At 44.3% G+C, this 12,829-nt stretch overlaps 1 protein-coding gene and 1 long non-coding RNA gene across 2 annotated transcripts; both read left to right on the top strand.

The window, feature by feature from the left end:
* The first annotated feature begins 4,500 nt into the window (after positions 1-4,500).
* LOC128454692 (uncharacterized) lies at positions 4,501-5,183 on the top strand. Its single transcript, XR_008341638.1, has 3 exons — positions 4,501-4,648; positions 4,730-4,814; positions 5,040-5,183. It is a non-coding gene; the product is annotated as an uncharacterized LOC128454692 (long non-coding RNA).
* On the top strand, positions 5,184-8,886 carry LOC128454688 (immunoglobulin lambda-1 light chain). The gene is made up of 5 exons (XM_053438170.1): positions 5,184-5,239; positions 5,320-5,636; positions 6,202-6,238; positions 7,520-7,828; positions 8,540-8,886. Exons 1-5 carry the CDS (start codon positions 5,197-5,199, stop codon positions 8,752-8,754), a joined length of 921 nt encoding a protein of 306 aa, XP_053294145.1. The 5' UTR covers positions 5,184-5,196; the 3' UTR covers positions 8,755-8,886.
* Positions 8,887-12,829: the final 3,943 nt, after the last annotated feature.

Consider the following 12,829-nt stretch of genomic DNA (forward strand, 5'->3'; position numbering starts at 1 on the left):
GTCAGCGATATTGACATTTAAAATGCGTGCTTTGCTACATATCAAATCAAGCGCTTTCTCGACTAACATTCGCTAACCACCAGAGGGAGAACAAAATGGGAGTTGTCATGCACGCACCCTGCAGCGGTAGCCAGAACAACGTTTTGTCTGCAGCCAGTTCCGGTATTTCTTAGAGAGTAGAGACAGAGAGTAGCCAATCACGGTGTCGTGTGAAAGGTAAATCAATTATCAGGAGCAGAAGGCGAGGAGCTAGTCCTTCGAAAAGGATCATCAACCGTTGTATGGTAGTTTTGGAATTTGGCAAGTGATGATAACCAAGAACAAATCATGCCAGAGTGCGTTTAGAGTTGTGTTTGCGCCGCATAGCAATACATCTACCTTGTTTAACCACCTGAAAAAACGACCCACAAACCATAGTACAACAAGTGCATCAAGGCCAAAACTAACATTACCTCCCTGAATCTCCGTCCATGTCCAACGTCAACAGAGAAAACCATAAACGACCATGCATGGTGCGACAGCGTATCCATCCCCTTCCCGAAGACACACTGGAATAACTGATGCGATCGCATTTCATTTGGCCAAAGACATGTGTCCAATAAATACTGTGAGCAATGATCAAGCACAACAATGGAGCCGTACATGTCCCTGACAATTCACTGCATTGATTGTAATTTGCAATGAAGAGTCGATGCTTACAGACGTCATTTTTTCCCATAAGAACCGACAGGAGAGTCGATTGCCCAGGACCTAATGAAAGATGTGTACATTAGCTGGAATGTAGCACAACATGGAAGTGAAGTAGTGTTCTTGTGCCTTTAAACATGAAAATGCTATAAAAATATATTGTTCCTAAAATGTATGAATAATCATGATATTAATATTGATCTAAATAATCGTAATTATGATTTTGGCCATAATCATGCAGGCCTTACGACAACGCTGCGCACAGAAGTGTTGTGGTGTCTTGACACAACAGTAAACCACCACTCTCTCACATCCAATGAAGGATGTCCAGAATTTTCTGGTGCACTTCCTCAAAGTGCACCAGATTGTAGTTGACAATCCGAAGACAAAATAGTTGCCCGCGAATTTAATATTCGATCATTCGTTAGTTACCTCATGCGCGTGTTATTCGCGCAGCTGTAATAGACTTTGTTTTACCGGAGGTGCTGATGGAAGTAGCTGAGGAGTGAGCCATCTCGCTCCCTTCCTATCCCTGAAACTCGGGCATGTGCAATGCGATAAATATAGCACATGGCACGTCCGTTGCGAAATCATCGCATGCCAGAAGTCATAAGAAAGTCATATATACAAGTTATTTACAATTATTGCATTCAACATCTATGAGGGCCCACCACCCTGCACAAGATTGAACCCCAACCCTTGGTTGGAGGAAGACCACTCCACCCACATATATATTATATTATATAATTGAAAGTTTCCGGAATAACAAAACATATTACCTGCTAGCATTTGATTCCTTTGGGAAAGGTACTGTTGTCAGGAGACAGAAGCTTCAGACCCATGGCTGGAGATTGGACTACAACTCCCATAATCCTGCTGGAGTGACATACCAGGAAGTACTATAACACGAGCCGGTCCCGTAATTTTGTTTACATCACGTGCAAGGAAGATGGCGTGTGATTCCAGCCTGAATTGTTTCATTCATAACGTTCAGTGCAGACTTCATTCAGCAGAGGAGACAGGATGAAAGCCCCAGCGGATCCAGGCGCGCTTCCTCTGCCTCCGAGGGACAACATCCCGCGGTGAGGGAGAAGTTGGTAGAGCAGAGATGTCCCGGGAAGAATCCGTCAGCGAAGCTGCCGTCAGTGACGCTGCCACCAGCGTTTGTTCGGCCTCGCGGAGCCGCCTTCAGTCAAGAAGTAGTTGAAACTAACTCGTGGCTCAGACCGGATGAATTAAACGCTTCGGGTGCGCAGCTCCTCCAGGATGTGGTGCGCGCTGAGAGGCCCGCTGGAGTCGTGGCGCAGACGCTTGACGTCCGATTCACACGTAGTGAATCTTGAAGGACCGAGCCGAAATTTCGGAAATAAAGCGAACTTCTTCAGAGGAGGAATTACTCGGATTGAGAGAGACAACGACCCACGGAGGAACAACGGTCACTTGGTCAACGGCTGAGACACTGTAGCAACAGGTAGCCATACTGCAGCAGCAGTGCGAGCAAGAGGGGTTGATGGGAAATGTCTCTCTGGTTAAATAGACCACCTGATAAGGTGGGTGTGTATTATAGATGGTTGTGGAGATTGAGGTATATCACATGATGTATGTCACATGATGTACGTCACGTGATTGGCGCAGCGCAGCTCGAGTTGCCTGCCAGAACTAGCTCGCAGGCGTCGCCATATTTGTCGTAGAGAATCTTTGTGAGCTGGTGTTGAGGCCACCTGGGCCGGAGAATCAGGGTGGTCCTGCCCTCCTGCTCGGTGCTCCAGATACGCAGAGTGTTCCCTGATGCTCAGGGAAGTTATGCAGGGTTCAGACCTGCCCTTGATTGAAACTCGACACATAGCTGGCTATAACTTCCTGCTTGTCAGGTTTCTCATACTTGGCAGAGAGATCCTCACGTTTTGAGATCTTCAGCACCTCATTCACATATGGGGCCGGGTCCTGAAAAACCTCGTGAAAGATGAGGTCCAACAGGTTATCCACGTGATCTGTAATACAAATTGGGGGAAAAAGTTGGACATTTTGCACTTTTTGTATTTATTACTTTCTTTTTATAATTATTTTTATTCTATTTATCGTGAAGACGATAAATAAATGGTCTTTAAATCGTGAAGACCATTTAGAGACAGCAGTTAATTGATGTTATTTATGTTTCACATACTGTTGTATGTTTGGATTTTAAATAAAGCCTGTGAGATATTACATCTGTCCCCCGCCGACACACAGGACACAGCTCCAGGAGGCAGTTTTCATAGATAATATATGTGGGTGTCTTATGAACAGGGTTGGAAGATTCCATTCTATTAGAAAGACAAAGATTTCACCAAAAGGCTGCAACAGCTAAAAAAGTGTAGGATGGTAATCTATCTGATTATTGAAATGTTTAGATTAAATATTGAGTCACTCACGTCACATCTGCTGACTCAGTCAAGACTGTGATCGAGTCGTCAGGATCATAGGTAGCATCCTGTGGCTCTCCGAAGTCCATACTTGAACAACTTGGGTTGTCCTGTCCCTCCTCCAAGCGAGGTCTCTTACAGCTGAGGTCCCAACACCAACATCAGTGCAGCACAGTTTTCTGTGTGCCTATGATAAAACAGACACAGTATCCATGGAGTCACAACAAATGAGATGCTGTTACAACGTTCACACGGAGACACAATCAATGACATGACGAAGTAACTGAGGGTAAACAAACCTGTACTTTTGTAGTGAGGTTGGCGCCCCGTGGCAGCTACTCACGGCCGGTGCCCTTAGCTAACTTCCAGCTACAGCAGTTACTAGGCACACGCGAGCGGAGGGGGGGAAAGCGCGTGGAGAGCACAACACTCATGAACCTGCCGTGCGAACACCGTTCACCGTGGACTCCGACGCCGTCTTCTCGCTAAGACTCGCCAGCCGTCCTCATTAATTGTTCAATAACGTTATTAATAGTCGAACATGAAAACTCCTGTAAAGTTTCTACCTATCCCCCACCACTACATACTAGCCCCCCACCCCCTCAAACACAGCACAACATGCTAACGGCACTAGCCTCCACACAAAATGTCTAAAAGAAGCAAATACCAGAATTATTTTAAAAAAATACTTACATTTCCCTCGTCTTCAGTATTGCGATGGAAAGATGGCACCGACCCCTCTTTCAATAACAACCTTTTAGAGAATCCGTTGTTATATTGGCCCAGGTCCGATTCAAAGTGGTGGCAGGAACGTTGCCATCATATATGAACTCAATCCATCTCAATCTTGTGTCTTCTGAAGCTGGAGTCACATGAAGACATTTGTGCTGATTTGTGCAGCCGACCACTGAGCATCTCGGTTGTCGGCATTGATTCATGCTGCTGTTAGCTTATCCAAGTGTTTCCAAGGCTTGCAAGAATGAAATGGTGGACACCGGTGGACCGAGCTTCTATAAAGTGGGAGGGTCCATCTAGGGGTGGGTCGAGTGGTAGTGGGGGAGTGCATAGAGCAATGGGGGAATGTACTAAATGGGCATTTTTCGACTATGACTATTTCGAAATAGTCGAAATAGTCATAGTCGATTTCTGGGGAAATTCCATTGGACGCACTTTAGCACATAGTTTCTGAAATAGAGGAACCACAACAAATCGCGGGAGTGATTTTTTTCCAGAGTTTTTGGGACGGTAGACATGCCAGATACCCAAACTAATGTGTAGAAGCACTACAAAAGTGGAATTTTCATAATATGTCCCCTTTAAGCTCGGTCACTAATGTTTTCTATGGTGCACAGACACTAGAGGGCAGTAAAGGACAAGTTATAATTGCATCGACCTATACCATCAGGGGTGGTGTTGTGTTTATTTACAGTGTGATGTCTCGCTCTTCATTGTGTAGTTTTTGTATTAAAGTGTGTGTCTTTGTGTGTTTGTTCAGGTGACAAGTGTTTGAGCGACAGTTCGTTCAGTTATGATCCAGAGTTCAGCTGCTGCAGCTCGTAGTGAGTCAGAAACACACAACTTCACACTTTACTTTCCTCTGCTCTGCTTTGCTATTGATTTGATTTTGATTTGATTTCCAGATCATTTATGGCCATCAGATCATGAAGTGTGTGGACAGGGCGGGGTTTCATCACACCATGCCGGACCGCTAATGGCTGAAGAGGAGTGAGTAAAACACGGTCGTCAGAAGTGGTTGGAAATATAGTTTTATTTTAATTTATGCACATGAAGCTCCATCTTGTTTTCAGCAGCAGACATTTGAAGCTTCACCACGAGCAGCGTGTCAGAGACTGAAGTTTCATAACGTTCCCCTCACGATCGTTTCACTGCTGAACTCAGTTATTATTTTAGTTTCCTCTTTACAACCCCCCCCCCCCCCCCCCCTTTCAGAAAACCACAAGACAGCTGCAGCTTCCTCCTCCTCTGTGGGCCGCAGGGGCTGATGGGAGGTTCCAGGACCTGATCTCACAGCTCGTCCTCGTTAGAGAGCCACTTCTCCTCAGGTCCACCCGAGGAACCCCCCCCCCCCCCCCCCCCCCCCCACAACATGCTTCTCATCCCAGCGGCTGCTCTGTGCTGCCTGTGTTCAGGTGAGTGTTTCGAGCCAATCAGGGGCTCACAAGCTCCACCTCACCTCCACACTCACCTCCGTCCATCTGTCTGTCCACAGCACTGGTTGCCACAGCAGCAGAGCTGACTCAGGACCAGTTGTCTTTGACCGCGACAATTGGTGGAGAGGCCTCGTTCAGCTGTGGAGGAACTGATCAGAGTTACTACATATTCTGGTTTCAGAAGAAAGACACAGGAACGTTCAAACAGATTCTTGTTCTTATTAGAGGTAATGTTTATAATGAGTTCAATCATCCTCAGAAAGACGACTTCACAGCTAAGAGACAACAGAACAGCTGTGAGTTGAAGATAAAGAAAGTTAAACCCTCTCATGCAGCCACGTACTACTGCGCCTGTTCGGACTATGACGAACCCACAGTGATACATGATGTGGGCAGCCTGAACAAAAACCAGTATGAGGAGCAGTGGGAGAAGTAAACCACAGCGTCACATGTCTCCCCTCCACCCGACAGCTGCTCTCCACCTTCTGTTCTAGAGACTCGTACGTTCAGCCACGTCTCCACAGGTTTGCTGTCGTTCCTCAGACAAACCTTCTCCATCGCCGCCCTTTAAAGACCAATCAGAGCAAGTGTCTCGTCTCCAACTGGTTCTCTGTGATTGGACGGCCGGAGGAATCGGGCCTGTGACAGAACTCTGACAGTTCAACCCTCACACCAACTCTTGGTGACATCATCATGACATCATCATGACATCGTTAACCTTTTACCCGCCAATAAACCGAACATGCTGATATTTGCTCATAACACAAAGAACTGAGTTCTGAGTGTATTGGACAGAATAACGTTGGACCTGATGGTGGCGCTACATGAAAAGTCCGAGGCTCATCAGAGTCAGTGCGGTTCATCCTGAGGGGAACATGAATGTTGTGCTGGAGTGAACATGAGCTCAGATGGTTTTTGTCTGAGTCTCTTTCACTGTGGAGTTGATCTTCGGCTCAGGAACCAAATTGTTCGCCACTGGTAAGAAACTCTTTTATTTCCCTTCACTGGTTCCATTGTTGAAAATGTGATGAAGGATTTGAACCATGTTTGATTTTCCTCGTTGGGACAAACTTCCTCTTTCAGACTTTCTGAAATGAACAAACGTGTGACAGTGAAATGTCGCTGCACATCAGACACAATCCTCTTTTTCTGCCTCAGGTTTGTTCAGAGTCTAAAAGTCTCAAACGTTTTCTGGATTCTCTTCAGCTGCTGCCGAAGGAATCTGAGTTTTCTTTCCTCTCCTGAAATAAATTCACAGCTTCACGAGCGTCCGTGGAACCTTCAGCCCCGAGCGCTTTGAGACGACTCGTTACATCTCATCTGAAACCAGAAACCTTTCAACTCTCAAAAATAAGATCATTAACTGAGTTCTCGTCACATTATGAATATTTTAAATTAAATCATCATTTTCATGATAACATAAAATCTACGTAAATAATTATGAAAGTTCCTTGAAAATACCAGCCTGAAATTTAGGTTTTATTATAATGCCTGCTGATATATATCAATCTATATATTTTACTAACTCAAGGAAAATACATTTAGTATTTAACATTAAAGATGTGGTTCAGAAATAATGCAATTGCCCTTTAATGATGAATGTGTATTTTTGTGTATAAACAATAATGAGAAATATATTAGGAATAAATAAAAGACAAATACTTTTGTCAATAGACTAATATTTTTTCATCATATCCCAAATATTTGTTTTATGATAATATTCTTAATATGACTGGAATATTTCTTATACTTATATTTAGTTTGATGTATAATTTGTTAAAAGTTATGAGGGAACATTTCAGTGTAAAAATTTCATCATGCAATTATAAATATTTAGTACTTAACGGACATAAAAAAATATATATTTATACGTACATTTGAATATGTATAAACAAATCGTATATAAATCTTTCTCAGTATAAAAGATAGTTACACCTTCACACTTTGTAATAAGCAACAAAATAAATGACCATTAATGGTTTGTGTGTATTAGCAACACAATCCTGTAATATTTATATCTTTTATTGTGTTTTAAATGATAGAACATGGACACACATTTACAATTTGATAGAAATAGTGATAAATCTATAAATCTATGATCAGATGAAGTTGAGCGGCTGTGGCTCTGATGATATCTGTGATGTGTAGCGATGCCGTGCAGCAGCTGAATCTATCTGTGAAGTATCGATGAGGTGTTTCCAGGATCACACTGTGAAGTGCAGAGTTGTGTTCATGTGCATGTGTGTTGTCAAACGTCAGATCGGCCGGTGGTGACTCCGGTGGTGAGCGTGTACCCGGCAGCTTCCATAGCCGCCCTGGACGGGAAGAGCTCCCTGCTGTGTGTGGCCTCCAACATGGATCCTCCTCTGGTCCAGTTCTCCTGGACGAGACAGAGGGAGGGTGGTCCTCTGGAGACGCTGTCCTCTGCTCATGGAGAGCAGCTGGAGCTCAGAGGGGAAGGACGCACCGCCGCCATCATGGTGGTCGACCGGCACGTTTCCTACACATACAACTACCACTGCCACGTCAGGCATGAGGGAGGCGCAGTGGAGGCCCCGGCAGAGCAAGGTGAAGGAGGTTTGGTGACTGTGATGAGCTTCATGTGTCTGTGTCTTTATTCCAGAGCGTGGACTTTCAGTTTGAGAGCAGGACTTATTGATTTCACATTTTGTGAAGCTTTCGTTCAAAACCCTGCACTTGCACTCAAACAGCCTCCGCTTGTGCTCTAACTGAGGCAAGAACCAGGATCTCAGCTTCAGCTCTACTTCTGACAGGAAGCCGGAGTCGTCATGAAGCCGCGGAGGGCCTGAGGACGTGAACCTGGTTAAATCAACCGCCCATCTGCTAGCTCACAGATGTTGACACTAACACACTGACAACGAGGACGGGACAATTTCATTTGTCAATATTACACCTGGAATTCTATTGGTCGGGATATTTTGACAGATTTGTTGCAAATAACAATCTGAGAGCAGAAGTTTCACGTGAACAGAAGCAACGTGACCACGAGGAGAAGCTGGAGCTGGAGCTGACATAGCCACAAAACATCTGAGTGCAAGCAACAAAACATCTGAGTGCAAGCAACAAAACATCTGAGTGCAAGCAACAAAACATCTGAGTGCAAGCAGGGTCTGTCTGAGAGTGAATGTGGGGTTTTGAGTGACAGCTTTATAAAATGTGAACATGAAAGATAAGATGAGAGAAGTTCTGCTTTCAAACTGAAAGACCAAGTTCTGAAAACTCATGTGAGGACTGAGCCCGACTTCTGAATTCTTTCAGAGGTTTCTGCAGCTCATGCACAGACGCCTCTGGCGGCCTGGGCCCGGTCTCAGCGGCAGGTGAAGCTGCTCTGGCTGCTCTACACGCTGCTGATGGTGAAGAGTCTGGTTTACTGCGGTGGACTCGCTCTGATCCACATCCTGAGGAACAGGGAGCGTCCAGCCGCTGCTCACCAGACCACGGAGTTTCCTGCAGCAGCTTCAACTTCTCACTGACTCCTGTTCACTTCACTCTGCTTCTCTTTCACTGCAAACATTCATCTGAACTGTAACTTTGCAAAGTATAAAATAAAGATTTTTATTCTGAAGACATTAAACATAAAAATAAAACACATCTCATCTCCTTTACATCTGGTGTGAACTGACTCCTCGTCTTTGTGCATCAATAATAATTCACACTGATGCTCTTTCCACATTAACCCTGTGTTGCATGAATTATTACTTAAACATGTTAAAAACTGGTTTTAATGTGTTTTATGCTGCACAACGAGAAAACAAATGGTTTAAATACAAAGTACAAAAATATCTCAACCGTTATATAATTATGAATACATAGTGTTTTATGAATTCATGTATTTACTAACAGTGAAGCATGCACAGTCTTGTATCCTCTAGGACAGAAATTAATAACTGACTGAATTTATTTACTAGTAATTTATACAAAAGTAAGAATTTCTTCTGTTGAAACTATGATTTCCAGTTCATAAAAATAAAATCCAGATAATGTCATAAAGAAAAAAAAAATCTTAAACTAAATACAAGTTTTTTCCTCATAAATAAAGGATTGTTTATTATTGTAATTCAGTACTATTGAGATCAACTGTTAACACTTTGCAGTTGAACATTATTTTGGTTATAAATTCACAGTTTAGCCTTAGTATTGTAGTTATTCTGCTTATACCCTGATTTTACTCTCATTGATATTTGTCGGCTGCAGAGGAACTGAAGCTGAACTTCACAAACTTTGATTCAGGAAGAAATATCAAGATGTTTGAGGACAAAGATTTTCATTTTGAAAATGTGTGTGACTGTTACTGAACCAACAATTAAACCAATGTAATAACAAAGTGAAGACGTCTCATGAACTAAACCTCGTTGGTCTCTGCTCATGAAGCTTCGTCTGGAAACTGGGACAGAAATTCATCCTGGTTCTGTTTTCTGTTTTTAACAATCAGGTTTTATCTTTATCATGAGGACAAGTTGTTGCCTTGTGTGACGCTGTGTGTGTGTGTGTTGCTGAGCGGCGTCAGGAGTGTGTTTGTGTGACGCTGTATGTGTGTGTGTTGCTGAGCGGCGTCAGGAGCGTGTTTGTGAGTCGCTGTGTGTGTGTGTGTTGCTGAGCGGTGTCAGGAGTGTGTTTGTGTGTCTGTGTGTGTGTGTGTGTTGCTGAGCGGCGTCAAGAGTGTGTTTGTGTGACGCTGTATGTGTGTGTGTTGCTGAGCGGTGTCAGGAGTGTGTTTGTGTGTCTGTGTGTGTGTGTGTGTTGCTGAGCGGCGTCAGGAGTGTGTTTGTGTGTCGCTGTGTGTGTGTGTGTTGCTGAGCGGCGTCAGGAGGGTGTTTGTGTGACGCTGTATGTGTGTGTGTAGCTGAGCGGCGTCAGGAGTGTGTTTGTGTGTCGCTGTGTGTGTGTGTGTTGCTGAGCGGCGTCAGGAGTGTGTTTGTGTGTCACTGTGTGTGTGTGTGTGTTGCTGAGCGGCGTCAGGAGTGTGTTTGTGTGTCTGTGTGTGTGTGTGTGTTGCTGAGCGGCGTCAGGAGTGTGTTTGTGTGTCTGTGTGTGTGTGTGTGTTGCTGAGCGGCGTCAGGAGTGTGTTTGTGTGACGCTGTATGTGTGTGTGTTGCTGAGCGGCGTCAGGAGTGTGTTTGTGTGACACTGTGTGTGTGTGTGTTGCTGAGCGGCGTCAGGAGTGTGTTTGTGTGTCTCTGTGTGTGTGTGTGTTGCTGAGCGGCGTCAGGAGTGTGTTTGTGTGTCTCTGTGTGTGTGTGTGTTGCTGAGCGGCGTCAGGAGTGTGTTTGTGAGTCGCTGTGTGTGTGTGTGTGTTGCTGAGCGGTGTCAGGAGTGTGTTTGTGTGTCTCTGTGTGTGTGTGTGTAGCTGAGCGGTGTCAGGAGTGTGTTTGTGTGTCTCTGTGTGTGTGTGTGTAGCTGAGCGGTGTCAGGAGTGTGTTTGTGTGTCTCTGTGTGTGTGTGTGTAGCTGAGCGGTGTCAGGAGTGTGTTTGTGTGTCTGTGTGTGTGTGTGTGTTGCTGAGCGGCGTCAGGAGTGTGTTTGTGTGTCTGTGTGTGTGTGTGTGTTGCTGAGCGGCGTCAGGAGTGTGTTTGTGTGTCTGTGTGTGTGTGTGTGTTGCTGAGCGGCGTCAGGAGTGTGTTTGTGTGTCTGTGTGTGTGTGTGTGTTGCTGAGCGGCGTCAGGAGTGTGTTTGTGTGACGCTGTGTGTGTGTGTGTTGCTGAGAGGCGTCAGGAGTGTGTTTGTGTGTCTCTGTGTGTGTGTGTGTAGCTGAGCGGCGTCAGGAGTGTGTTTGTGTGTCTGTGTGTGTGTGTGTGTTGCTGAGCGGCGTCAGGAGTGTGTTTGTGTGTCTGTGTGTGTGTGTGTAGCTGAGCGGCGTCAGGAGTGTGTTCAGCAGCAGATCTCAATCTGTTGTGGTGGTTTGACAAACGTCGACAGTTGAGTTGTGTGGTTTCTGTCGAGGTTTTAACTTCAACAACACGTCGACAGTTTCCAGCTTCAGACCGTGAGACACAACTTCAACTCAGAGACTCATCAGCTCTGATCAAACATTAATAACAAATACACAACAGGAAATCTGTTATATTCTGTCTTTGAGAACTGTTTGGATCCTGTTGTTGTTGTTGTTGTTGTTGTTGTTGTTTTTGTGTCCCTTTCATTCGTTACATTAACACTGTGGTACATTTATTTGTTATAATGGTTTTAAATGAAGATCAGTTGGAATAAAACAAATTGTATTTCTTATCTTGTACTTTTAGAATGAATAATAAATTGGTTCACTTCTCAGAACCAAGTTCCAAAGTGCTTGAGAAAGTCAAATGAACATGAAACCAACACTCCCAGTGTCCAACATTCAACTGGACGTCAGAGGACAACACCACGTCCCACATGCAGCTGGACGTAGGGAGGGACACTCGGACCTGGGGACTCAACCAGTCCTGCTCATCACATGAGAAGTGAGAGCTCCTCAGGTCAGGACTCAGCCGTCCACCTCTAAAGGACAAGGGACGTTCATCTGAAGACAACTGTCCGAAATGCTGTCCATGGAGGACAGATGGTCTGAACCAGGAGTAAGAGAAGCCGTCTACGTCAAACTAGAAAAGCCGTCTCTGAACAGGAGGTCAAAGGGGAATGGACTCCACACTGTGCACATGGAGACATTTTGCTGGACACTTGGTGTCAATGACTCAGTGTCCACTGGAGTTTGAATTTGGAGCTTTTGAACATTTGATGACATCTGTCATGTTCTTATATTTTGTTAGATTTGCTCTTCACAGGATTTCTCTCTGACTTTCATTATCTGATTATCATACACAGAGGCACGCATAGCACTCAACCTAGTTAAAGGGGGGGGGGGGGCTGCTATCTGAGGGGGTCAGCGACCATTTTGAAAGCATGCTAAAGAAGGTGTAAACTTTGTCAACCATTTTGAGAGACCCTAATTTACATGCAAACACACACACTCACATACATATCCTTGTTTTAGTTTAGGACGCTTGTTAGTAATTTGTGTTCTATATTTTAAATGTTTTCTATCACAAATGTTATTTCATTAATTTTGCATAAGTGAACTTGCCGACCGTTACACAGTTAAGAACTCCATAACCTTCACTGTTCATTATATAATCTTTAATAGTGAAATATTGAGATTTCTAATCGAACTAAATCTAAATGAGACTGATCTTAATCAATAAATTGGCTATCTTTTCCCTTCTTTGAAGGGTGGTGCCCCGAGAGAACTTTAACCAACTAAAGTTATGATTTAATATTCATATTTTAAATATTACTATTCTATTTTTTATTTAGAATTTATTGAAGGCCTTAAGGCACACCATTCTGTGGTAACACTGTTTAAGCATTATTGCACAACATGAATGGTGCCCCGTGTGAGGCAGAGTACAGTTGGCAGAAATTCAGAACGCTGTTGCTTAATGTTGGAGCAACAAGTAGGTATATGCTTTTATACTACTGGATCAACGGGTGATATTATTAGCGCTGCCCGGCGCTAACAATCTCACACACAAATGCAGCGAGGTTTACAAATTAAAAGCACTTTGTAAATGCAGGTCCA

The sequence above is a fragment of the Pleuronectes platessa genome, chromosome 13, assembly GCF_947347685.1.
Source record: "Pleuronectes platessa chromosome 13, fPlePla1.1, whole genome shotgun sequence".
NCBI lineage: Eukaryota > Metazoa > Chordata > Actinopteri > Pleuronectiformes > Pleuronectidae > Pleuronectes > Pleuronectes platessa.